The following is a 27,704-nucleotide window of genomic DNA, read 5'->3' on the forward strand; positions in this document are numbered from 1 at the left end:
ACGCTCTGCCCATGCAAACCATAGAGTACCGGAAAAAGAGTGAACGGAAGTGTCAGAAGGGGAAAGCGAGTGCAGTTTGGTTCACGTTAAGATGACAACCTTAGTGCTGGATAACGGAGCCTATAATGCCAAAATCGGTTACAGCCATGAAAATGTGTCGTAAGTGTTCTCTCGCTCCTTAGGACAAGACAGACCCTTAATGGTTTCACATGCTACGCTTCATTTTGGGATCACAGTAAATTGCAAATGCCCCTACGTGGCCCTAACCTGAGCCAGAGGGATGCTCTGGTTGGAGTTGGGAGACTGGGATGCTTTGAACTGGGATTTTGGCGTTAATTTAGGCTACGCGGCCCCGGAAGTGGGACATGTGTTTCCTTTCATAACAGGAAATAGCTCAGGAAAATAGGCTTCTAGAGAAGCGGTTCCTGAAGGAGGGGTGCATACACAAAATTCATGAACCCTCAGGAATCGTGGACATTTGTGTGTATGCATATTCTTGAGGACGCAATTATGGCTTTTATCAGATTCTCGATGGGTTCTGTGACCCCCCAAAAGTTTAAAAACAATGGCCTTAATAATTGGAAACATTGAAGGCTTTGTGCCTAAGTCCTTCGTAGTGCTCAACGGCTGACCTGGTTGATAGAGTCGATTTAACAGAATTACTACAATGGCAATCAAAATATTTATGTTATATATGTAGAATATATCATGTTTACAGAGGGTTTCCCCCCCTTTCTCCTTTCCTTTCTTTTTTAAAGAGGACAATCAGACCGCTTAGGAATGTAAATTGATAACAGTCGTCTGGAAAATGTTTTGCAATGTGTATGATTGTTTTTATCCTTTGACACAGCAATTCTGTTATCAGTTACCTAAGGAATAAATAAGAAGTGTTTGATAAGAGTAAATACAGCATGCTCTATATTTTAGACATTGTGTATGTAGTTAAAAAAAAAAGAAAGCAAGCTAAATAATTAAGAATAGAAAATTGACTACAATTATAATACAACCATAAGATTGATAACAATGCAGTTTTAAAAAATCATGTCCTCAAAGAATATTTAAACATATAGAAAAGTGACAGCATAGTATTGTCCCAATACTATTGGGACATAGAATTGTCCCAATTCCCTCTCTCTCTCTGTTCCCCTCTTTCTCCACACACACATACATGTGTACACCTGTGTATGGTTGATATGACTCTAGTTTGTCTTCCTAACAAGATTGTAAGCTTATGGTGGGCAGCAACCATATTTAAAACTACTTCCTACTTCTGTACCTTATAACATCTTGCTAATTGAAAATCTTTGACTTCCTAGTGACTTAATTTTAATAGCTAGAACTTTGAACCTGTAAATCTTTTACCAGAGTGGTATTAAGATTTCCACATTAAAGCCAGAATGACTTTACGTGAGCCCTGTCATCTATGTGGTGGCAGGATCAGCACCCACTTAGAAGAATTTCTTTCTTCCTTCTTTCTTTCTTTCTTTCTTTCTTTCTTTCTTTCTTTCTTTCTTTCTTTCTTTCTAGAAGAGTTTCTTAAAGAGTACTCGAGAAAAATAAAGGGTCCAGTGTAAAATGTGGTATGTATTAGAACTTAAAAAAATTTTTTTTAAATTATTTGAAGACAGAATGAGAAACACTGTGGATATTTTTTGCCTGCAGTGGGGTGGTTAAGTAATTGCATTTTTAGGAAGTATTTAGGGAATAATTATATTATGTGTTTCTTTGTTAATAGGGTAATTCCTAACTGTCAGTTCAGGTCAAAAACGGCACGTCTTAAAACTTTTACCGCCAACCAGATAGATGAAATAAAGGACCCTTCTGGACTCTTTTATATTCTTCCTTTTCAGAAGGTAATTCAATTATATGTCATTTCTAGCAATCTAAACCTAAATTTGAAAACAATTTTTAAATGTATAATTAAGATTTAGTATGTATGTAAATATTTTTAGATCTCAGAGAAAAGTTATTCAAAATTTATATAAGGTCTTATTATCCAAAAATTGAAATTAACTTGTCTTGTTAGCAATAAATGACCATGGCTTAGTTGCTGATTGTGGGTACTGAATTTTACTTGTTTATGTTAAAGTTAAATGAGATGAACACATTAAAATAAAAGTAAGAATGGAGTGGCATCTCCATATACTGATATGTCTTTTGAATCTTTGATGTTTGCTTATTGTTAATTTGTAAATTTTAGAATATTTAAAAGGAGAAAAACATGCCATTATAATTGGTTTGGAGGTAACCATAAAGAGAAATTAATGGTTTATAATATATTAATGTCATTTTTAAATGTTCAAATATTTGTGATAATTTATACAAGAATTTTTTTAGGGCTACTTGGTGAATTGGGATGTTCAAAGACAAGTTTGGGATTACCTTTTTGGAAAAGAAATGTATCAGGTAACAAATTGGAGTATGTATTCAAATTTCTATTTCCATGTCTTATTCAAATGAAAAGTTACAGCATCAAAGATGTATTAACTAATGTTAATAAGAGAACCAATAAGATAGGATATGAAGCTAGTTCACTCATTAATATGTCATAAATAAATCTTATTGTACATGTTCATTGTATATAACAATCATATTTTTAACTTTTAAGATTATGCATACTGTGACAATATGCATGTATCTGAAAAGTAATACATGCTTGAGATTATTTATGCTAAAGTCTACAGGGGGAGAGTGCATGGTATGAAGGTGAATGGAGTCAGAGTTTTTACTGAATAGTCCTGTGCTGAAGTTCCTCATACTGGCTCATGAGAACCAATTACGTGCATCTCTTCCTAACTGTGTTCAGTGTTTGGTGACTTCAGGATAGCTTGAAATCGGTCTTTGTGGCCATATTTATAACTGTGGTAAGCTCTACAAATCAGGGCGCTTTCTTTTTTTCTGGAAATCTGGTTATTGAACATTTACCAGCACACACTATAAGATGGGGCGAAGGGGGTGAGATTGCAAATGTATGGACATTATTTCATACGCATTGTCAAGCCATGGAAGAGAAGACTTCTGTGGTGAGTAATACATTTGGGGAGGATGATCAGATTTCTGAATTAGGAAAATATCTGGTGATAATTATGCTAGCAGTACGGAAGACAGATCAGAAGGTGAAAAGAATGGAGGTAGAAAGGGCATTGGGAAGGCAGTGGCATGATTTCAGGTGAAAGATAAGGCAGTATGAATAGAGAGGAAAGGTCAAGGACTAATTCTAGACAGTAAGTCAAGGATTGGAGTTGAAGAGAATTGAGGTGCCTAGCTTTAACTTTTAAACATATTTCTAGTATATATTTAAGTCACTTCATATACTGTTATTAGCTGTGATTTTTTAAAAATAAAATAAGTGCAAGTGAATAGAATTTCCATTTTGAAGTGGAATTGGAGGTTAAGAGATGGTCTGTGAAACTCAAGATTAAAATTTCACTTCACATGTCTACTATTAGATCAATTCACTATCTCATTTTTGTTTTCACAATAAAATATTTTTGTCCACATATCTGAATTGTGAATATTATGTGAGAATTTTGTGCTTTTAATATCTGTAGTGTAACTTTAGGAATAGTGAGTGAATATTCAGTTTTTAATGCTTCTGAAGAGTGTGGTAGAGAATTATCTAAACATTAAATATCCTAAAGCTTCTGGTCTTTTAACTTTGAAAACAAGATAACATCCCTAATGCTTGTAATTATACTGTTCATTACTTTTACATAGTGATCTTCAAGCAATTTGACAGTTCCATTTTATTAATGCTACCATTAAGAGAGTTAAAATTAAATAATGAAGCGCATGAATTTTGTGACCAAATTTTCTGGGTTCAAACCCTAGCTATGTCCCTAACTAGTTCCATGAAGCTTGGTAACTTATTCAACTCTTCTGTACCTCAGATTGCCCTCTGATTAAATGGAGATAGTAATAAGGCTTGTTTTCTATGATTATTTTGAGGATTTAATACATTTGTTTATATATGTAAAACAAGTATTTATAACTGCAAAGTTATAAAACTTCTGGGATTTTTTTGTCTCATAGGTTGATTTTTTAGATACCAATATTATTATCACAGAACCATATTTTAACTTCACTTCAATTCAAGAATCAATGAATGAAATCCTATTTGAAGAATATCAGTTCCAAGCAGTCTTAAGAGTAAATGGTGAGTTAAAATTTTGATTGCAATTAAGTTACAGAAATATGGAATGAATAAAGAGGAACATTCAAAATCCAAGAATACTGGGTGACATTCTTTTAGATTTGGAGGAAATAAAATATGGGATTTAAAAATTAGATGGACTCTTAGAGATTATCTAGTCAGACTTATTTTACTTCATCTTTTTACTAGTACAATATTTTCTCCCCAGTGAAGTTACTAGCAACATATTTAAAAAAAATTTTTTTGTTAATGTTTATTTATTTTTGACAGAGAGAGAGAGACAGAGCATGAGCGGGGGAGGGGCAGACAGAATTTGAAGCAGGCTCCAGGTTCTGAGCTGTCAGCACAGAACCCAATGTGGGGCTTGAACTCACAGACTGTGAGATCATGACCTGAGCCGAAGTTGGATGCTCACCCGACTGAGCCACCCAGGAGCCCCACAACATTTTTTTTTAAGTTTATTTATTTTGAGAGAGAAAGAGTGTGCACGCATGTGAGCAGGGGAGGGGCAGAGAGAGAGGGAGAGAGAATCCCAAACAGGCTCAGCGCTGACAGCCCCGATGTGGGGCTCGATCCCACAAACCTTGAGATTATGACCTGAGCCAAAATCAAGAGTCAGAGGCTTAACTGACTGAGCCAGGCAGGCTCCCCAACATGTATATATTTTTTAAGTAATCTCTATGCCCAATGTGGGATTCAGACTCACAACCCCTAGGTTAGGCGTTCCATGCTCTACTGAGTAAGCCAGCTAGGGATTCCACTAGCCACATATTTTTAATTTCTAAAAGATTATTGTTTCGGTGGTAGTTATCTTTTCTGTCACTGATGTGTTTGTTATTATTATCATTCATTGAAATAATGTTAATAGCTTACTTAGCCTGACAATATGAGGAAAAACAATCTGAAAATACCATCTAGAAGTAAGTTTGTTAAAAGCTAGAATTACATTACAGGACTGTACAATGAAAGTATTGAAATATTTAACTTGCAGGTGTTGAGTCTATATGAGCGATACTATACTACAATGGTTAAGAGCACAATCTTTAAAAATTTTTTTAATGTTTATTTACTTTTGAGAGAGAGAGAGCACACACACACACACACACACACACACACACACACACAAGGGGGGGGGGAGGGGCAGAGAGAGATGGAGACACAGAATCCAAAGCAGACTTCAGGCTCTGAGCTGGCATCACAGTGCCTGATGCAGGGCTTGAGCTTATGAACCGTGATATCATGACCTGAGCCGAAAGCAGATGCTTAACCGACTGAGCCACCCAGGTGCCCCATGTGGATATTGTTTTAAACTAGCATATAGAAATAAAAGAAAGTTTTTGTTTTTGTGCTTGCCTTAATTTGTTACCTTTCTTTATTGCTTTAAATTAATTATACTTTTATTTAATGCAGTTTTTTTTATCTTTTTTTTAATAGCTGGTGCTCTCAGTGCACATAGGTATTTTCGAGATAATCCTTCCGAATTATGCTGTATCATTGTAGATAGTGGATATTCCTTTACACATATAGTTCCTTACTGTAGAAGTAAAAAGAAAAAAGAAGCAATTATTCGGTGAGTTGTACTTAATTTTCATGTCTTTCATAGGATAAAACTGAATGAAAGGTGTGATAAACTGAACCAAATTTGCATTCTCCCTTTTTAGGATAAATGTGGGAGGAAAACTCCTAACCAATCATCTAAAGGAGATTATATCTTACAGGTAATACTTAACTTGAGTCCTTGGGTGGGTTGGCTGCTGGTGATGAACTTTTTAAAGTAATTTAAAATTATTTTTAAAAACATAATAAAGTAATTCTTTAACCATTAGTTGTAACTTCAGGTAACAGTTGTATACTATTGCTTTAAAAACTGTATCATATAATATAAATACAAATGATGTTCAACTTGAAAAGCTTTCTAGTAGGGTGCCTGGCTGGCTCAGTCGATGAAGCATACAACTCTTGATCTCTAGGTTGGGAGTTCAAACTCCACATTGGATGTAGAGCTCACTAAAAAAAAAAAAAGGAAGGAAGGAAAGAAGGAAGGAAGGAAGAAAGAAAAGAAAGAAAAGCTTTCTAGCATATAAAATGCTAATGTCCACCATAGTTTGGGTATCTCCAAACTCTAGGGAGTTTAATATGTTTATAATATTTTAAAATTATAAATGTTATAAAAACTATAAATGTTATATATTATAAAACAAATTAAAAATGCATTTAAGGGAATAAGAGTTTCAAAGGAAAACAAATCTCTACCTCCCCTGTTTCTCATGTCCGTTCCATTCCACACAAAGTATCATCTTTAAACTGTATTTTTTTATATTTTTAGTCTCTATGAGCCTTAATAATATATTGATATTTCTGTTTGTGGATTAACCAGTATTAGTTGACTGCCCATTGTTAAAAGATGAGGAATTAGTGTACTTAGCCACATCCAACTCTTTTCCTGCTCCTAAATTTTATTTATGCTATTATTTTATATTTTATTTTGTTTAAAAGTGTAAGTGGGATTTTTTTGTTTTGTTTTGTAAGTAGGATTCTTAAATCTCAATTTCTTGCTACATTAACTTTGGCTTGTATGACACTGTCACTTTCTCTCAGTTCCCCTCTATGTCATATGAAAAAATAAGTGAATCTGCATTTCCTTCTACCTTTCCTCCCACATTTTCCTTCTTTATTCTGTCAGATGTACCATTAGTTTTTTAAACAATTTTTTTTTTATTTAAAAAAAATTTTTTTTAAGTTTATTTATTTTTGACAGAGACAGAGTGCGAGCATCAGCTGGGGAGGGGCAGAGAGAAAGAGAGAGGGAGATACAGAATCCGAAGCAGGCTCCAGGCTCCAAGCTGTCAGCACAGAGCCTGATGTGGGGCTCGAACTCACACACAAACTCATGTGAGATCATGACCTGGGCCGAAGTCAGACGCTTAACCGACTGAGCCACCCAGGCGCCCCAGTTTTTTAAACAATTTTATTGAGAGATAATTCACATCCCATAGGGTACATTTTCAATGGGTTGTAGTGTATTAGAACATTTTTAGAATGTTTTCATTACCCCCAAAAGAAACCCACTCCCCTTAGCCATCCCTCGTGGCTCTAGTACATTTGTTTTTGTTTTTTAAATTTTTTTAAATGTTTATTTATCTTTGAGAGAGCACAAGCAGGGAGGGACAGAGAGAGAGGGAGACACAGAATCTGAAGCAGGCTCCAGTCTCCAAGCTGCCAGCACAGAGCCCATCGTGTGGCCCAAACCCACTCAACCTGCGAGACCATGACCTGAGCTGAAGTCGGAGGCTCAACCAACTGAGCCACCCAGGCGCCCCTCTAGTACATTTGTAAAAAATTTTTTATTTTTAAATAATAACAGACCCAGGAAGTTGTAGAATAGTACATTGAGCTCTGTGTACCCTTAGTAACATCTTATATAACTATTACAATATAAAAATGATGACATTGACTCTGGTATAATATTGTTACCCAGACTACAGGTAATGTTAGGTGTTCAACATTTTTTACATGCATTCATGTGTGTGTATTTCCATGCAACTTTATCCCATGTATAGATTCATGTAAACACCACCACAGTCAAGATACAGAACTATTCCATCGCTCCGAAGGAACTCCTTTGTGCTGCTAATCCTTTATATTTGCTTTCCCACCGTGTCCCTCTCCCCTGGCAATCTCTAATTTGTTTCCCACTTCTGTGGTTTTGTTGTTTCAAGAAACAGAATCCTATAGTATGCAACCTTCATAGAGTCACTTTTTTCATTAAACATAATACTATACCACTTCTTAACTATTGAGATAACATTTACATATTACTTTTTACTATAGTTAACTCTTCTTGCCTTGCTTATATATTAATTCTAAAAGTGGAAGGCTCACAAGTAGCATTTACAGTGTTAAGATTATGTGAATATTATTCACTGTAGAACCAAACAGAATTGGGCTCAGTTTCAAAAGGTTTGGATATTTAGTTCCTCTATCCCCATCAGATTAGAAGCAGCAAATCGGAAAGGCAGAGAAAGTTCAGGCAGATGAAGATGTTAATCAAACCCCAGACAGTCTGAGTCCAGAGCCTGTGCACTTAATCATTTCTCCATGCTGAGTGGAAAAAATTCATATATTTTAAAAAGGAAGGCTGTTGAAGTTCAGCTTGAAAAGAACAAGGTGGCGAAAATACTTAGAAACAGTTATGAGCCTCATTGGCTCAGTTGGTTGAGCGTCGGACTTCATTCAGCTCAGGTCATGATCTCACGGTTTGTGGGTTCAAGCCCCACGTAGGGCTCTGTGCTGACAGCTCAGAGCCTGGAGCCTGCTTCGGATTCTGTGTCTCCCTCTCTCTGGCCCTCCCCCGTTCATGCTCTGTCTCTCACTGTCTCAGAAATAAATAAACGTTAAAAAAATTAAAAAAAAAAAAAAAAGCATCAGAAACCATTGAAGAGGAGATTGATTAAGAAAGGATACAGGGAAAGTTGGCTGTTTGGAGAAAAATTTTCCTTTGCTTCATATTCTAAAGTTCAAATGGATTCAAGACTTAAATATAAAAATAAAACCACAACAAGAAAATATTTAATTAAAAGAGTAAAGTTTACAAGCCTGGAATGTATAATCCAATGAATTTTTAAAAACAATATACCCAGGTAACCAGAACACAGTTCAAGGAGAATATTACCAGCATTCTCATCCCTCTTTGTCCCCTTCTAGTCTGGAAAACCACTAATTTCAAGCATTTGTAAAGAAAACAAATACAAACATAATCCTGAGAAATTTGGAATAAATGTGACACCAAATTGTTATCTTTAATATATTAAGGGCTCTTATTGATCCATAAAAAAAGCATTACCTTGGTATGAAATGGTTACTAGATGATTCTCAGAAAACAAATGTTCAGTAGCACAATCATTAGGGTTACATACAGTCACAATATATAAATGGATAATTCTCAGACATAAAAAAAAATGTTAAACATCTGTAGTAACTACAGATTCAGTTAAAATATTTATTGAGCATTTATTTAGGAGGTTGGGATATATGGGTTAACAATAAGAGTTCCTCTGTTTCTTTTCGAAAAAAAATTTTCTAATGTTTATTTTTGAGAGAGAGGGACAGAGTGCGAGCAGGGGAGGGTCAGAGAGAGAGGGAGACACAGAATCTGAAGCAGACTCCAGGCTCTGAGCTGTCAGTACAAGCCTGATGCAGGGCTCGAACTCGTGAACTGTAAGATCACAGCCTGAGCTGAAGTCAGATGCTTAACCGACTGAGCCACCCAGGCACCCCTAGTGTTCCTCTTTTTCATGGTACTTCCTAGTAGAGCTGCCGATCAGAGCATAACTTGAAATATCTTTTCTGGTAAACAGTTTGGCAATATACCAATATACTAACAGTATTTCAAATTCTGTGTTCTAGAGTGTGAATAAATAACGAGATAATCCGAGATATAGATAAAAATACCTGTAGTGCTTCGATTTTGAGGTATACTTTTTCCACATCTCTAGTTGGGACAGATCTTCCAGCTGTTGATACCTTAGAATTGTCATAGTTTAATTACCATCTTTTCTTTTCATTGGTGCAATAGTGAGTCTTAAGGTAAAACATGGTGTATATGAAGGTAACAAAAAGCAAAAGGAAGCAATAATAATGTTTTTTACTTATTAAGTATAAGGATTATGCTAAATACTTTATGTATAATTAGAATAATTTACTTCTCACAGACGTGTTGTCGGTGATCTTATTATCATGACCCCTTTAGAGCTGAAGAGATTGAGTCCCAGAGAGGTCAAGTAGCTTGGTTGCTAAGTTGTGATTCAACCAAGGTGTCTGGGGTGCCTGGCTGGCTCAGTCAGTAGAGCATGCAACTTTTGATCTTGGGGTCATGAGTTCAAGCCCCAAGTTGGCCATAGAGCGTATTTAAAAAAAACAACAACAAAACCAAAGTCCATGTTTATACACACACAAGTATCTTTCTTTCCTTACCTAAACTTCCAACACTAGGAATGCTAATAAGTACATACTCATAGATCGCTCTAATAAATATCATGGGACCATAAATAACCATATTTTTAAAGAATCATAGCATAAGAAAATGTGAGATGATGTTTAGTCTAAAAAAGTAAATGTAGTATATATGTGTAGAGAAAAATATTCAAAGGAAATAACTTCACATTTTTGTTCTTTCTTTTGCATTTTTTTAATTGAAGCATAGTTCACATGTTACATTGATTTCAGGTGTACAACATAGTAATTTGACAACTCCATGTTGTCTTACTATAAGTGTAACTACCATCTGTCACCACTACCATTGACTATATTCTCTATGCTGTACCTTTCATGTCCGTGACTTATTCCATAACTGGAAGCCTGTACCTCCTACACCTCTTCACCTATTTTGCCCATCCCCCCACCTTCTCCCCTTTGGCAACTACCAGTTCTCTGTATTAACAGGTCAGTTTTTGCTTTGTTTTGTTCTTTAGATTCCACAAAGAAGTGAAATCATGTATGATTTGTCTTTATCTGACTTATTTCATTTAGCATAAAATCATCTAAGTTTATCCATGTTGTCACAAATGGCAAGATCTCATTCTTTTTTATGACAGCTTAGTATTTCAGTGTGTGGGTGTGGGTGTGGGTGTACATTACATTTTCTTTATCCATTTATCAATTGGCAATAAAGTTGCTACCATATTTTGTCTATTATAAATAATGCTTCAAAAAAAGGGGTACATATATTTTTTCAAATTAGGCTTTTTGTTTTCTTTGGGTAAATTAGTGGATCATATGATATTTCTGTTTTTAACTGTAAAAAAAAAAAAAAGGTTTATTTTTGAGAGCGAGAGAGAGTGAGGGAGGGACAGAGAGAGAGGGAGACAGAGGATCCAAAGTGGGCTCTGGGCTGACAGCAGAGAGCCTAATGTGGGGCTCGAACTCACAAACTGAGATCATGACCTGAACCCAAGCCAGACGCTTAACCAACTGAGCCAACCAGGTACCCCTCTATTCTTAATTTTTTGAGGACTCCATGCTATTTTCCACAGTGGCTGTACAAATTTACATTCCCACCAATAGCGCTTGAGAGTTTTTCTTTTTCTATATTGTTGCCAACACCTGTTATTTTTTGTCTTTTTGATACTAGCCATTTTGACAGGTGTGAGGTGATATCTCACTGTGGTTTTGATTTGCATCTCCCTGATGAGAGTGATGTTGAGTGTCTTCATGTGTCTCGTGGCCTCTGCATGTTGTCTTTGGTAAAATGTCTATCCAGGTCCTCTTCCCATTTTTAATCAGATTATTTGTTTGTTTTTTTCTTTGTTTGTTTTGGTGTTGAGTTATAAAATATCTTTATATATTTTGGATATTAACCCCTTATCAGATACATCATTTCAGATATATCATTTATAAATATCTTCTCCCATTCAGTAGGTTGTCTTTTCATTTTGTTAATGGTTCCTTTCACTGTGTGAAAGATTTTTATATTGGTGTACTCCCAATAGTTTCTGTTTTGCTTGTTTCCTTGGCCTGAGGAGACATATCTAGGAAAATGTTGCTGAAGCCAGTGTCCAAAATATTACTGCTTGTTTTCTTTAAGGAGTTTTATGGTTTCAGATCTCACATTTAGGTCTTTAATAATCTATTTTGAGTTTGTTTTTGTGTATAGAGTAAGAAAGTCGCCCAGGTTCATTCTTTTGCATGTATCTCTCCAGTGTTCCCAACACCAAATGAAGAGACTATCTTTTCCCCATTATATATCCTTGCTTCCTTTGTTGTAGATTAATTGACCATATAAACATGGGTTTATTTCTGGGCTCAATGTTCTTCCATTGATCTATGTGGCTGTTTTTCTGCCAGTACCATGCTGTTCTTATTACTATAACTTTGTAGTTTATCTTGTTGCATATCTTGAAGTCTGGGATTATGATACCGCCCCAGCTTTGTTCTTTTTCAAGATTGCTTTGGCTTTTTGGTGTCTTTTGTTGTTCCATACAAATTTTAGGATTATTTGTCCTAGTTCTCTGAAAGATACTTTGGTATTTTGATAGAGATTACATTGAATTTGTAGATTGCTTTGGGTAGTGTGGGCATTTTAATAACATTTATTGTTCTAAGCCATGAGCATGGAATATCTTTCCATTTGTTTGTGTTGTCTTCAGTTTTGGTTTTAAAGCATCTTTGTTTTCTTCATTAAGCCTGTGTTTTCTTGGATTCACTCATCAGATATTTATTAGGCATCTACTATGTGCCAGGTACTGTGTGCTAACCCACAATACTGCTATAATCAGAAAAGAAAGGGTAAAGAATTAAGTCATTTTAGCAAGATTCTATTCAGAATGGTTAGAGGAAAAGGTTTGCTCTCTAATTGGATAAGCCTTACCATACTTAAAGCCTTCATTTTCAATTTCTTTGTGCAAACTGAACTGATATGTGCCCTCAGAGGGGTAATGTGGAGATTATATACAATTGAAGTATAATTATTCCATAAAGTTGAAAATATCTTACACATTCAGAAATTTAATATTAAAAAAATCAATTACCCACAGATTTAATTCCAGAAAAAATATTTTATTTTTTTTATTAAAAAAATTTTTTTTAATCTTTATTTTTGAGAGAGAGAGACAGAGCATAAGCAGGGGAGGCTCAGAGAGAGAGGGAGACACAGAATCCAAAACCATCTCCAGGCTCCAAGCTGTTGCACAAAGTCTGATGCATGGCTCAAACTCACAAACCGAGAGTTTGAGACCTGAGCTGAAGTTGGACGCTTAACCAACTGAGCCACCCAGGCATCCCAGAAAAAATATTTTAAGTGGTAATTATAAATTAGACTTACATTTTTCCATTTCAAATTTTACTGTTTTTATTTCCATTTAGGCAGCTACATGTTATGGATGAAACGCATGTGATTAATCAAGTGAAAGAAGATGTATGCTATGTGTCTCAGGATTTTTATAGAGATATGGATATTGCAAAGTATGTATAATAGTAATCTAAGAATCAGAAAGTTGATTCTTGGGTAATTTTATACATAGTTAATTATTTCACGTATCTCTATTTCGTTTTCCAGGTTGAAAGGAGAAGAAAATACAGTAATGATAGACTATGTTTTGCCTGACTTCAGTACAATTAAAAAGGGCTTTTGTAAGGTAATTTAAAAAATCCTCAATGACATTTCTTGAAGTGACCACCTCAGGCAGATTTGAAAAAATCCAGTTGGGTTTGGTAGAGTCTTACAGAGTTGTTGATAACTGCTTTCCTGGTGGCCTTTTCTCCAGGCACAAGTGTATAAGTGATTAATAAATATCTCATTAAAGTTATTTAGAAAAAGGACTGTCAGCTGAATGATAGCACAAGGGACAAATCTGGAGATAGATAGGATCATTACCTATATTATGGTTAACCCTTTTCTATTTTCTTAAGAATTAGCTTAAATCCAGCTAGAGCTTGGTTGTTTTCCAGTTGTGAAAATTATTGACATAGCAGACATGACTGAATTTTACTTGTTTGGTCTGATATGATCAGATTGTAGTGGAAAAGGGCAAAATCCAGTGCACTTTCAAAGTGTTGAGCAGCAGTTTATCTTGGATGTCAAAATAATTTCTCCTTATCTTTGATCTGTTCAGGTAAACTATCAGTTCTATGTTTGGGTAAATGTGAAGTTTGCCCTTTTAGCTGGCTTGATGGAGGACTGTTGGGAAGTTAAAAATCTTTGGTCAGAAATGTAAGCATATTTCTACAAGGAAACATTTATGGTATCATTCACTGCAGTATACTTTAAAAGAGGGAAAGATAGGAAAAAGCCCAAATATCCGCTAATGGAGGAGAATAAATAAATTTTGACATGTTCATAAAATAAGCAATAGTGAAAATGAAATAGCGCTACATGATAATCATGGATAAATCTCACAAACATGTTTCTGTCTAAAACATGATGTCTTTAAGCAAGTTTTAGGAGGATATGTATAGTTTCAGGCTGTGTGGAATAATAATTTATGTTGTTTAAGAATATATAAGTATTGGGGTGCCTGGATGGTTCAGTCAGTTGAGTGTTCAACTTTGGCTCAGGTCATGATCTCACGACTGGTGAGTTTCTAGCCCCGCATCTGGCTCTGTGCTGACACTCAGAGCCTGGAGTTTGCTTTGGATTCTGTGTCTCCCTCTCTCTCTGCCCCTCCCCTACTCATGCTCTGTCTTTCTGTTTCTCTCAAAAATGAATAAACATTAAAAAAAAAGAATACATAAGTGTGAATTAAAAGTATAAAACTGGAATGATAACACCAAATTAAAAAGGGGAGTGATAAAAAAAAAATTTAAAACACAGGGGGTGGGGGAGGGCGGCTCCTGGGTGGCTCAGTCGGTTAAGCCTCTGACTCTTGGTTTTGGCTCAGGTCATGACCTGCAGTTCGTGAGTTTGAGCCCCACATTGGGCTCTGCGCTGACAGTGCATAACCTGCTTAGGGTCTCCTCTCTTCCCCTCCCCTGCTCATTCTGTCTCTCTATAAATAAATAAACTTAAAAAAAAATAAAAAAAAGGGGGGAGTGATAATGTATAAAGTATCAAACTAATTCATGAATACATGGGTTTTATACTTCTTTAAATTATTTATACTTTTTTATATGCCTAAAATTAAATATATATATATATATGTATATATATATATTTTTTTACCATACTATTGAAGTGAAATACAAGTCAGAATTCTGAGAAGGCTACCCAAAGCCTCATAAAATTGAAGTCATCCTGTAATGTTCTTAGAAACAGATCCTTCTGGAAGGTCATAGGTTGGCTTTTAGAAGTGGGTGTTGGAACAAATTATGAGATCAAGTTGCTTGTTCGTGAACTGGAAGCCCAAGTTGTACTTTATTTATGAGACAATGAAAACTGCAAATATATAGACAACACCATCTTCGTATATTATTACTCATTAAAATACTCCAGTTATATAAAGCACCTTATGGATAATTTAAAGCACTTTGTAGAGTTAATGGTAGTAAAGTCATCTATATTTCTGCAGGGATGGACCCTGAGTAAAGACTCAGTGATTCCCAATTTCTCCAAACCTGACTGATTGTTGGAATCACCCAGGGCACTTGAAAAATAATCTATATCCATGTTCTTAGTTCCTCTCCCTGGAAATGCTTAGTGCTTAAGTTTGATAACTTAATCTTACAAAAATCTCTTCCAGATAATTGTACCATCAACTAAGTCTATAAATTTTTTTCTTTTTTTAAATGTATTCTCTCCTGCCCTGCAAATGACACCCTATCAGTTTACTAGACATTATCTGCTAAATGCCACCGATTTTCTCCTTGCCAGATTTTAAGCCCTGTTTACTCAAACCTGCATCTTATATAGTTAGCCAATAGAGATGTTATTCCTTGAATTGACCATTGTTTTACTCATTGTCTTTGGAGAAAAAAGGCAGAAGGTACATAATATTGTTTGTAACTCTTTTTTTTTTTTAAGTTTATTTATTTTGAGAGAGAGAGAGAGTGAGCACAGGGGAGGGGCAGAGGGAGAAGGAGAGAGAGAGAGAGAGAGAGAGAGAGAGAGAGAGAGAGAGAGAATCCCAAGCAGGCTCTGCACTGTCAGCAAGGAGTCCGATGTGGGCCTCGAACTCAGGAACCATGAGATCATGACCTGAGCGAAAATCAAGAGTCAGATGCTTAACTGACTGAGCCACCCAGGCATCCCTGCAGCTCTTTTATTGGCCTTTGGTTTTGTGAACAATATCTGGTCATAGGCTATAGACTCCTTTTTAACTTGTGGACTTTAATATCAATTGAGTAGACAGAGTCAGTTGGCCTCAACTTTTGCTAGATGATAGAATGTTACATTGAATTTTTACTTCAAAAATAATGGTTTAATCTTTACTTTGTCAATGTTAAAATTTGTAATTTATTCACAATATAGTTGACCCTTGAACAGCTGACACCCCCCTCCCCCCATGCAGTTGAAATCTGCATATACCTTGACCCGTCCCCTTTCCCCCAAAAAACTTAACTACTACTTGCCTACTGATGACTAGAAGCCTTACTGATAACATAAAGTTGATTAACACATATTTTGTATGCTGTATGCAGTATATACTACATTCTTATAATAAAGTAAGCTAGAAAAAAGAAAAAGTTATTAAGAAAATCATAAATAAGAGAAAATACATTTACAATAATGTACTGTAAAAAAAAATCTGCATATAAGTGAACCCATGCAGTTCAAACTGATGTTCAGAGGCGACCTGTACATGTTAAATCATGTGCATATTTGGAAAAAAAGACCTAAAAATAACAAAATACAAACAAAAAAATATGTATATGTATCTCTTAATAATTTTAAGATTTATTTTTTATTTTTTTTATTTAACCACTAGGCACTCCAATAATTTTAAGATTTAGAAACAGTTTTATTTCATATGTGTTAGAATTAATTCTAAAGTGTATTGAGTTTACTACTTGGTTAACTTCATTGTTGCCTGATATGTAACAACTTTGATGAGAGCTGATATATGTTTATATTTTTTAATTTTTTATTTATTTGCTTTTATATATGTTTATGAAATTAGAAAAATAATAACTACATGAAATGAAAAAATTATAATTATTTGAGAGCTCTTATACTCAGAATATTGTTAAAACTATTCAAGAATATATTTAGGGGTGCTGGGGTGGCTCAGTCTGTTTAATGTCTGACTCCTGACTTAAGCTCAGGTCATGATCCCAGCGTTGTGTAATCGAGCCCCACACCTGGCTCCACACTGGGCATTGAGCCTGCTTGGGATTCCCTGTTTCTCTGCCCCTCTGCCTGCTCGTGCTCTCATGCTTTCTCTCTCTACAAGAAAAAAAAAAAAAAAAAAAGAGGGGTGCTGGGTGGCTCAGTCGGTTGAGTATCCGACTTCGGCCCAGGTCATGATCTCGCGGTTTGTGAGTTTGAGCCCTGCGTCGGGCTCTGTGCTGACAGCTCAGAGCCTGGAGTCTGTTTCAGATTTTGTGTCCCCCTCTCTCTCTCTCTGCCCCACCCCTTTTTGTGCTGTGTCTCTGTCTTTCAAAAATGAATCAACATAAAAAAAATTTTTTTTAAATAAAAAATAAAATAAAGAAAAAAAGTATTTTTGAGTGCTTGGAAAAAGTACAACCTCCATTTTCTAGTACTTAATGATAGTAACAATAACAGTAATAGGCTCTGTGATATTTTTACTGATTACAACTGATACAAATTGCAATTTTCTTATCAGAAAGAGGATGCCTAATAAAGTAAAATGGACTTAAGTTGAGAAAATCAGGTTCATAATGATTATGGTAACACCTTGTGCAGAGCCATTGTAATTTAAACTGATCATTTCTTTTATAATATCGGAACAAAATTTATGAGACTGTGTGGTAATCATGGCCTACATTGACTAAAATAGCAACTCTTCTAAATTCCTTCATTTGTCTATGTCCTAAAAAATCTTTTTGGAGTTGTACTCTTAAAACAGAAACTACTTGTAGTTCCAGATTACGTATTAATGATTAATGGCTTTAGAGCTAACAGTCAACAAGGCTATCTAGTTCTGGCTCTTTCCCCTAGTTTAGATATTTGATCCGGGGATAGTCACATGATCCTCTTTTGTAAAATCTTGGTAATGGACTACATAATCTCTAATGTTTTGTTACTTGAATTGCTCCCAAGTTTACATCCGTTCCAGATTATTTTGAGTGTTGAAAAAATGAGTTATATCCTTTAAACCCAAGCCAGTATCACTTTTAAGTGAATTTATAAGTTAATAAATTTATAGGAAATATTTTTTATTTCTGCCTGAGAAGGAAGAATACTATGAAGGAATAACACTTTTTTTCTTTTGCTACTGTAATAGTAGTTTATTGGGTTAAAAGTGGTTTGCGGTTTTCCTTGTTCTACCTAGAGTATTATGAAAATTACATAATTTTGGATATCCTTATTTAAGAATAATGTTTTGAGCTTGGAATTTCCAATGATAGAATTTAGAATTATATCCAGGTTAAGAGAGGCAATGTAGTGGAAGGAATATATTGTATGTACTGATTATATTAAAGGATGTATAATGTTCTTTAAATACATTAGTCTTTGGTAATCTTTTTAATGTTTATTTAGTTTTGAGAAAGAAAGAGACAGAGCACGAGTAGGGGAAGGACAGAGAGTGAGGGAGATACAGAATCCGAAGCAGGCTCCAGGCTCTGAGCTGTCAGCACAGCGCCTGTTGCGGGGCTCAAACTCATGAACCAGGAGGTCATGACCCGAGCCAAAGTCAGATGCTTAACCAGCTGAGCCACCCAGGTCCCCTAGTCTTTAGTAATTATTAATATTTTTATATATTTGAGGTATTTTATACTTATATAAAGGATTGGGTTATACTCTGTTCCAGGAGGAAAATTGCATATATAATTGCAAATGAATGTCTATAACTGAATCTAGAAGAACTGATGATACTAAAAAAAAAAATTTTTTTTTTTAATGTTTATTTTTTGAGAGAGAGGGAGAGAAAGAGAAGGAGAGAGGCAGAGAGAGAGGAGGCACAGAATCTGAAGCAGGCTCCGGGCTCCGAGCTGTCAACAGGGCTCAAACTCATGAACTGTGAGATCATGACCTGAGCCAAAATCATATGCTTAACCAACTGTGCCACCCAGGTGCCCAAGCTGATGATTCTTAGTAAAATTGGAAAGGACCATTATTTTAATGGTATAGAATGTGGTAGAAGATAATTTAAAAAAAAAAGATTAATTTTTTCTAGTCTCTTCAGGAACACATCTCAGCAGTAAATAACAAGAAAATTTCATTGATAAAGTCCATGGATTTCAAAATTTATTTTTGAAGATTGAATAAATAAATTTAAATATTTAATTTTTTTTATACAAGGGAAAGGAGAAATCCTACTGAACAGAGCCACAAGGTCCAATAAACATGTGAAATAGGAGAGTAGAGGCTCCTTGCTGGCTCAGTTGGTAGAACATACAACTCGATCTCAGGGTCCTGAGTTCAAATGTCATGTTGAGCATAGAGCTTACTTAAAAATAAATAAATAAATAAATAAATAAATAAATAAATAAGTAAATAAATAAATAAAAACAAGAGAGTCAAGGTAGGTAGTGATAGAAACATAGGACAGTAAATGGTTTAAAAAATTTTTTTAAGTGTTTATTTATTTTTGAGAGAGAGAGAGAGAACAAGTGGGGGAGGAGCAGAGAAAGAGGGAGACACAGAATCTGAAGCAGGTTCTAGGCTCTGAGCTGTCAGCACAGAGCCTGACATGGGGCTCGAACCCATGAACCGTGAGATCACGGCCTGAGCTGAAGTTGGACTCCCAACTGACTGAGCCACCCAGACGCTCCAGAAAATGTTTTTTCAAATGTTTATTTATTTTGACAGAAACAGCATAAGTGAGGGAGCGGCAGAGAAAGAGGGAGAGAGAGAATCCCAAGCAGGCTCCATGCCATCAGTGCAGAGACTGATGTGGAGCTTGATCCCATTAACCATGAGATCATGACCTGAGCCAAAATCAAGAGTCCAACACTCAACTGACTGAGCCACCCAGGCACCTCTAGACTTAGTAAATGTTTTTTAGAGTATCTTCTTTGTTCTCTAGAAACTGAAATTGGTCTATTATTATAGGTAGGATATAAGGTCCCCTCTCCTCTTTTCTCCTTTTCTTTCTTTCTGTTTTAAAATGTGTGGAATAATTTAGCCAGATCATCTTTTGGGGAACAGCTACAGTAGAGTCAGCAATTATTTCTTTGTGTAGATTAGGCAACAGAGAAGGCCACATTTTTCTAACTTTTGAGAATCCTGAAACTTCCGAGAATATGATTAATATGTTAAAATAGCATGTTACTAAATGTTATTAGTCATATGAACTAGAAAATGTAGCTTAAACTTTTTTATCTTATTTTTCTTTAAGCCAAGGGAAGAGATGGTGTTAAGTGGAAAATATAAATCTGGGGAACAAATTCTTCGTCTGGCCAATGAGAGATTTGCTGTTCCAGAAATACTCTTTAATCCTTCTGATATAGGCATTCAAGAAATGGGTATTCCAGAAGCTATTGTCTATTCAATTCAGAACTTACCTGAAGGTACATGAATAATTAAAGTATTGAGACGTAATGATATTTCTAAAAAAATCGTAAGCTCTGTGAGCCATAGAGAAATCATCTGAACTTTCTAAGTAATTTTGGGCAAGTGCAAAGTCTGTTTTATTTGCATAGATTTCCAAATTCCATAGTGCACTTGAATAATTCTTACTTTATTGGTCCTAGATTAGAAATTTGATACAGGGAATGTTATTATGGTCTATTTAAACTTGAAGAAATTAGGGGTGCCTCAGTGGCTCAGTTGGTTAAGCGACCGACTTTGGCTCAGGTCATGATCTCACGGTCCGGTCCGTGGGTCTGAGCCCTGCATCAGGTTCCATGCTGACAGCTCAGAGCCTAGAGCCTGCTTTAGATTCTGCATCTCCTTTGCTCTTTGTCCCTCCCCCACTTGCACTCTGTCTCTCTCTCTCAAAAGTAAATAAACATTAAAAAAAAAAACCTTGAAGAAATTAATCTCTCCATGACTATTAAGTTGCCATGTCCATTTTAGAAAAGTTTTAATTTAACTCATATTTATTTACAGAGAATCAAAATTTATAATTTAACAAAGCTATAGTTTCTAGCTATTGATGGGATTGGATTCTTCTAGTTTTATTTGGAATAATATACAGGAAGTTAACTTTTTTTAGTGTTTATTTATTTATTAGAGAGAGAGCAGGGGCAGAGGCAGAGAGAGAGGTAGTGAGAGAATCCCAAGAAAGCTCCACGCTGTCAGTGCAGAGCACAACATGGGACTCGAACTCACGAGCTGTGAGATAATAACCTGAGCTGAAATCAAGAGTCAGATGCTTAACCTACTGAGCCACCCAGGCATCCCTACAGGAAGTTAACTTTAATGAAGCTGAAGTATGGTGCTTTTCAGTGATGTGTGAGTTCTCCTGAAGCAAGCTTCACCTACATAATTTTCTAGAGTTTTAGAGAGTACTTTTATATCTTCCAAGTGTCTTCCTAGATTGGAACAAATCTAGCACTTGCAATGTCCTTTCCTCCCATTTAAAAAAAAAAGAGAGAGAGAGAAGAAAATCACATAATGCTATCACCTTAGTATAATTATTTCACAACTGTTTCTGTGTTGTCTCATTAATTTCACATTTTATACAAGGTTGCAGTTATTGGTATACAGCAGTTTATACCATACTGCTTTAATGTCATGAGGCTCAGTGTCAATATAAGGGAACTCTGCCCCTGTTTTGTGAACAGAAGCTTTGGGTATGGTGGCTGGTATTTATTAATTGACTCCTCATAGATTTCCCCATGATGCTTAGTAGACTTTTAATACCAGCTAACAATGTGGCACTTAATGTTTGCCAGTATGTAACTTTAATGAGTGTAGAACAAAAGATGCTTTATTATTATGGATTATGGGTATTTTTCACTATCAAATGTAAATAATTATGTCTGTCTCAATGAGATAACATGGAAATTTGGGCTTCCAAGTTAAAATGTCTTGAAGGCCCTCCATGTTAGCCTTACACTAGCTTACAATCTTAACTTACAGAAAGACCTCCTCCATTTTAGGGAAGAAGTATAATTATCAACTGTCTGCTTCTAGAATGTTACCCATTTATGTGTAGCTTATATGTGTATGTAACAAGTAGTTAGTAGTTCAACTCCTTCACCTTAGCCTTTCTTTTAAAGATCTGTGAGGTCATATTTCATTCTGTTTGATGTGTAAATTTCTGTAAATTTTAACCTCATTATGAAATATTATAAATAATTCTTATGGTTATTAAAAAAGTATATAGTTTCCAAACCAGTTACTATAACTGATGGCTTTTACTTAAACCCTTATATTCGTCTTTCCAGAAAGATAAGTAAACAGATTTTCTGATGCCTTTTTTTCTTCTTCTTTTCCCCCCCCCCCCTTAAAAGAAATGCAGCCGCATTTTTTTAAGAACATTGTTTTGACAGGAGGAAATTCCCTTTTCCCGGGATTTAGAGATCGGGTTTACTCAGAAGTTCGATGTCTCACTCCAACAGATTATGATGTTTCAGTTGTGCTGCCTGAAAAGTAAGTGTTGGCTGATAGATAAAACATGGAAGTCATTTTGTAGGTAAAATGGTCAATATGCAGACTTGAGTTTAAGCCTGGTTCTGGCAGGTTTATTTCACTTTTGGAATCCCCATTTTCCCTTTCTCAAAAATTGAATTAATAAACCTGACATTTCAGTGGACTAAATGGGATGAAGTATGTAAAGTGCCAGCCATAATGGTTGGTACATAATGGGTGCTCAATTAATATAAGATAGTATCCATATAGTAAATCAATCCTCATTCCTAAGAGATTTTTACCAGCAAAGCAATCAGGTTATAATCTGATTTTTTTATCTAAGATGTGTCATTTCTTGACAGTTCCTATCAAGAATAATAGAAATGTAAGAACTAACCATGAAGATAAATTATGTCAATTTGTAAGTTGTTTTGGAAACCATTGTTAAAAATGGTTTCCCCTGCTATCCAAAAGTAGAACATTCCTTTGAAACCTTTTCTAAGTCAAATGGCCTAAAATGAAGAAGCAATTACTATTAATTTATATAGAAAAATTTTGAGCATTTGCAGACCCAAAGAATAATTCCTCTTAGGCTTTTCTGATACCTTGGGACACATCTTGCTAACGGATATGCAAAATAAATGGAGGTAACGCATAGATGCTCATGGACGCAGTTCACAGCTATCGCAGCTCAATGCTGAGATGCCGCGTGTAGCTCCTGGGGAGAAGCTTAGCGGTGCCACTCTTGCTGCTTAGGTGTGTGCCGCCTCTGTAATGGCTCGCTGCAAAATGAATGCTGAATGCTGTTTTGCTTTTTGCCTTTATTTGGAAAAGCAAAAATCCTTTTCAGTTAGCAAAAAGAGGTACTAATGTAGTCTCTTGTAAAAGTGAAGTGGTGTAATGCAAACTTTTGAAAAATGGGATACCTGTATTTTAGTAAACTTTTATGTTTAAGTAGCCTTTTTTTTTTTAAGTTTATTTTGAGATAGAGCATGCAGGAGAGGCAGAGAGAGAGGAAGAGAGAAAGAACCCCAGGAAGGCTCTGTACTGTCAGCACATGGTCAGTGTGGAGCCCAATGAAGGGTTGGAACTCACGTACTGGGAAGTCATGACCTGAGCTGAAATCAGAAGTTGGAGACTTAACCGACTGGAGTCACCGACATGCCACAGTGGTCATTTTTTTTTTTTTTTTTGATTCAGAAATCTTGTATATCTACCCACTATCCGGTTTTATGAGAAAAACAGGTATCATTACACTTTTGTGGAGGAAAAAAATAAGGTATACTTTTAGAACCTTAAGAATGCTTATAGGGGTGCCTGGGTGGCACCAGTTGAGCATCCGACTTCAGCTTAGTTCATGATATTGTGGTTCGTGAGTTTGAGCCCCACATCAGGCTCTCTGCTGTGGCTCTCTGCAGAGGCCACTTTGGATCCTCTGTCCCCCTTTTTCTCTGCCCTTTCCCCACTCCATCTCTTTATCTCAAAGATAAAAAACATTAAAAAAAAGGCTTATAAGTCCTCCTGTTCAATGTTTTTACTTTGTAAATAAAGAAATAAGGGCTCGTGATTTGGCAGAGGCTTTACAGGAAGTTAATAGCAGTGGCCAGGCTAAAACCTAGTTCTCTTTATCTTGAGTCAGGAGCAAATATATGTCTCTTACCAAATATATGTCTAAATAACGCCCCCTCCCCACTGTCCCAGTCTTAAGTGGCAGAGTTAGAAATAAGACCCCATATACCTGACTCTTAATTAAAAAAAAATTTTTTTTAATGTTTATTTTTTGAGAGACAGATAGAGACAGAGTGTGAGCAGGGGAGGGGCAGAGAGAGAGGGAGACACAGAATCAGAAGCGGGCTCCAGGCTCTAAGCTGTCAGCACAGAGCCTGACACAGGGCTCAAACTCATGAACTGTGAGATCATGACCTGAGCCGAAGTTGGATACTTAGCCAACTGAGCCACCCAGGCTTAATTTTAGAGTCTTGTTTTAAAGGAAAATAGAATTTTTCTAAATCAATAGCAGTTACTAGAAGGCCCTTGTCTGCTCACTTAATTTATCGCTATCAGATTAAAGAGTAAACAATTGCTGGATATTGTAATGATTATCAGCATAATGTCCATATACTTTGCATACTGGATTTTCATCCTGTTTATTTATTTTATTATTATTTTTTCCACCATGTCTCTTTATTTCCCACACTTTTATTTTGTTTTGTTTTGTTTGCCCCACATGTTTTTTATCCTGCATTTTAAATGGAAGTCATCACACATTACATGCCAAGGGATCCACAGAAAGAGTTTTCATTCTTTCATTCATCAAGTCTTTATTGCATATCTGTTTTACATATACATATATAAATGTTACATGTATGGAATACAATAAGGAAAACATTTATTAGCTTTTCACCATTTTTCAGATTTTAAACTGAATTGGGGGAGAGGAACATAAGAAACAGAATTGAGTCATAACATAAGGTATATAACCTTGGTTAGAAATAAAACCAAACTGGATGTTTTATTTATTTATTTATTTTATTTATTTATTTATTTATTTATTTATTTATTTATTTATTTATTTTGGGACAGAGAGAGACAGAGCATGAACGGGGGAGGGGCAGAGAGAGAGGGAGACACAGAATCGGAAACAGGCTCCAGGCTCTGAGCCATCAGCCCAAAACCTGACGCGGGGCTCGAACTCATGGACCGCGAGATCGTGACCTGGCTGAAGTCAGACGCTTAACCGACTGCGCCACCCAGGCGCCCCTTATTTAAAATTTTTTAAATGTTTATTCATTTTTGACAGACAGAGAACAAGTGGGAGGGAGGGTGGAGGAGATTGGGCAGAGAGAGGGAGACACAGAATCTGAAGCAGGCTCTAGGCTCTGAGCTGTCAGCACAGAGCCTGACGCTGGGCTTGAACTCACAAACCAAACTGGATGTTTTATATGTCCCAATTTTACTTAAGGTCTTTGTCCTACCATGTAACTGTGTATCATGCGCTGTGTTTCCTAAATGTTTCATTTATTAGAAGAAAGCATAGCAGCAAAAGCACTGAAAGCACTGAAAACCTCTCTGAGCCTCATTTTCCAAATCTGTAAAATGTTATAATATGTTGTTTCATGGGTTGCTGTGCAAATTAGTGAGGTGACATATCTTTGCCACATACAGAATTTAGATTCTGTTATGACAGTGTTTTTCAAACTTTTATGCATTTTTGATCTTTTGCTTATAATCTTGTTTTTTTAGAAGTAGAGAGGGTCCATAAATTCAGGGTACAAGTTAAAAAAAAAAAAAAGAAAGAAACCACTTAGTTGTACTAGTGACCAAGGTTCTTTTCTTTAATAGTTTGCCTTATTCCTATGAAGCGTATGCTTTATTTTTACACTTTGTTTTCTGTTAAATCAGGTTGGGTAGAGATTACCACGTTTTAGCTACTAATGAATGTTTTCTGCATTTCAGTTCTGTAAAATCATCTGGGTTCATTTATTTTAACTTTATTTTTAGCCCTATTACTTATGCCTGGGAAGGTGGAAAATTGATATCAGAGAATGATGATTTTGAAGATATGGTAGTAACAAGAGAAGATTATGAAGAAAATGGACATAGCGTCTGTGAAGAGAAATTTGATATTTAAGAAACATTCTGAATTAAAGTTTTGAATGGCTGTGATTGAAAGGTTTAATTTCAGTGTTCTTTTTAAAGTAGGTTAAGGATCTGTGTTACCTTTCATCCTAAGATTAGATCTTAAACTTATGTGAATACTTTGATCCTCAGCTAATTTTCAAAGGTTGCTTAGCTAAGTTATTACAGTAAACTGTATCTCAGCTCATATTTTCATTTAAGAGTTAGACTACCATAACAGTGCTTACACTATTCCTGAGACTAGGTTATCTTTCATTAGAAGAGTAAATGCATTTTGAATTTAATTCTTTATAGCCGAGAGCGCAAACATAACTGTCTCACTGGTCAGTTTTCCTTGGAAAGCTGTTTTGTGTTACTATGAATAGGGAGGGATTGGCTAAAATGTTTTCTGGCTGATATGATTTCTCTTTTAGAACTAAGTAGTTTATATAAAAATTGCCATTTTTATTCATACATACTAAAGTTGGGAAGACTAATCTTATTTGTGTTTAACATTTGGTTTTTATTTAGAATAAATTGGAAAGGGTGGAAACTAAAGCCAATGTATTAAAGTGTTTTTTGATCAGTATTATGTTGGCAGAAATGTATTATTTCACTCACAAAAATACTGTACCATTTTTAGGATGAAAAGAAATTTGAAGTTGGTCAAAAACTCTTGAGACAAATGTTAGTGAGTGTTTTGTTTTAAAAACTTTATATAGAGGCACACTTACACACAAAACACCTCTTGTATAATCCACAGTAAGCATATTGAGGTGTTAAAAGCTACAGATTTCCAATTTAAGGAAACAGGTGGCAATGACATTAATGAATGGATCAAGTAGGCTTTGCTTGCAAACAGGAGAAACTCATTTGGGCTATCCTAAGCAAAACAAAATTTATCAGTAGGACAAAGGGGAGCTTATCAAATCTAAAGAAAAATGACCAGCAGCCTTAGGAAGGATGAAAACCAGGATAACCTTAGGAATGTAGGTTACAGAAACTGAGTGAGAGACAATCCTTTTAGAGCCCTGCCATCAAAATATCTCAGCTTCTCTATTTTCTATCTTATATAGTTATGCTCATGAATCAAATTCCTACCAGTTTCTTTATCCTAGTTAGTATCATGCACCTATCCCATGGCTTCAGGGACTTTGACAGTACTACTAAGATAGCATAGAACAAAAGAAGGTAGTTTCCCAAAGGAAAATTAAGATGAAGAGACAGATGCTGATCAGAGTGAAAGAGCTGTTAATTACAATTTTATTTGGATCATGTTGGGTTAGGGCCTGGTCAGTCCTTCCTAGACTTAGGCTGGTTATCATTACAGAGTTGCAAGTAGAGTGTTTGTGTGATACCCAGTTATGAGCATATAATCTGAATAGTGTAGCAAGAAGATACTGATAGCATAAAATAAATTTTTGCAGCCATACAGTGTAACTGTTAGAATTTCAAGATGATGTGGTTGGAGGTAAAAAAAAAAAAAAAAAAAAAAAAAAAGGCAAATCCCCATTTATAGGGCTTTCCTTGACTTGTCAGGACTTCATGTTGGACAGGCAGAATACTTATCATCATTGACCAGGTGTTTTTCCTGTGAGGAACAAACATTCCTCAAAGCTGCATTACCAAAACATGCCCTGGCCTTGAAGTCTTCCGTTATGTTCTGATGAGAATGATTGTGTGTGTGTGTGTGTGTGCGCGAGCGCGCGCATATGCTTACTACGGTAAACTAATTTCTTTAAGCAGTGTAGGTATCATAGTGGTCATCTGTGAGACACTAAACATTCGTTTCTGAAATTAATGAACATAGTCCTTACTCCTCTATTTCTAGAGCATTGAAACTCCCTTCCATTTCAA

At 35.6% G+C, this 27,704-nt stretch overlaps 1 protein-coding gene across 1 annotated transcript; it reads left to right on the forward strand.

Moving 5' to 3' along the window:
• Positions 1–26,436, forward strand: ACTR6 (actin related protein 6). Its single transcript, XM_015070854.3, has 11 exons — positions 1–159; positions 1,736–1,853; positions 2,338–2,406; positions 4,033–4,156; positions 5,588–5,723; positions 5,815–5,871; positions 13,013–13,111; positions 13,206–13,284; positions 20,050–20,221; positions 22,112–22,250; positions 25,731–26,436. Exons 1-11 carry the CDS (start codon positions 92–94, stop codon positions 25,858–25,860), a joined length of 1,191 nt encoding a protein of 396 aa, XP_014926340.1. The 5' UTR covers positions 1–91; the 3' UTR covers positions 25,861–26,436.
• The last annotated feature ends 1,268 nt before the right edge of the window (positions 26,437–27,704 follow it).

Source organism: Acinonyx jubatus, chromosome B4 (genome assembly GCF_027475565.1).
Source record: "Acinonyx jubatus isolate Ajub_Pintada_27869175 chromosome B4, VMU_Ajub_asm_v1.0, whole genome shotgun sequence".
Classification (NCBI taxonomy): Eukaryota; Metazoa; Chordata; class Mammalia; order Carnivora; family Felidae; genus Acinonyx; species Acinonyx jubatus.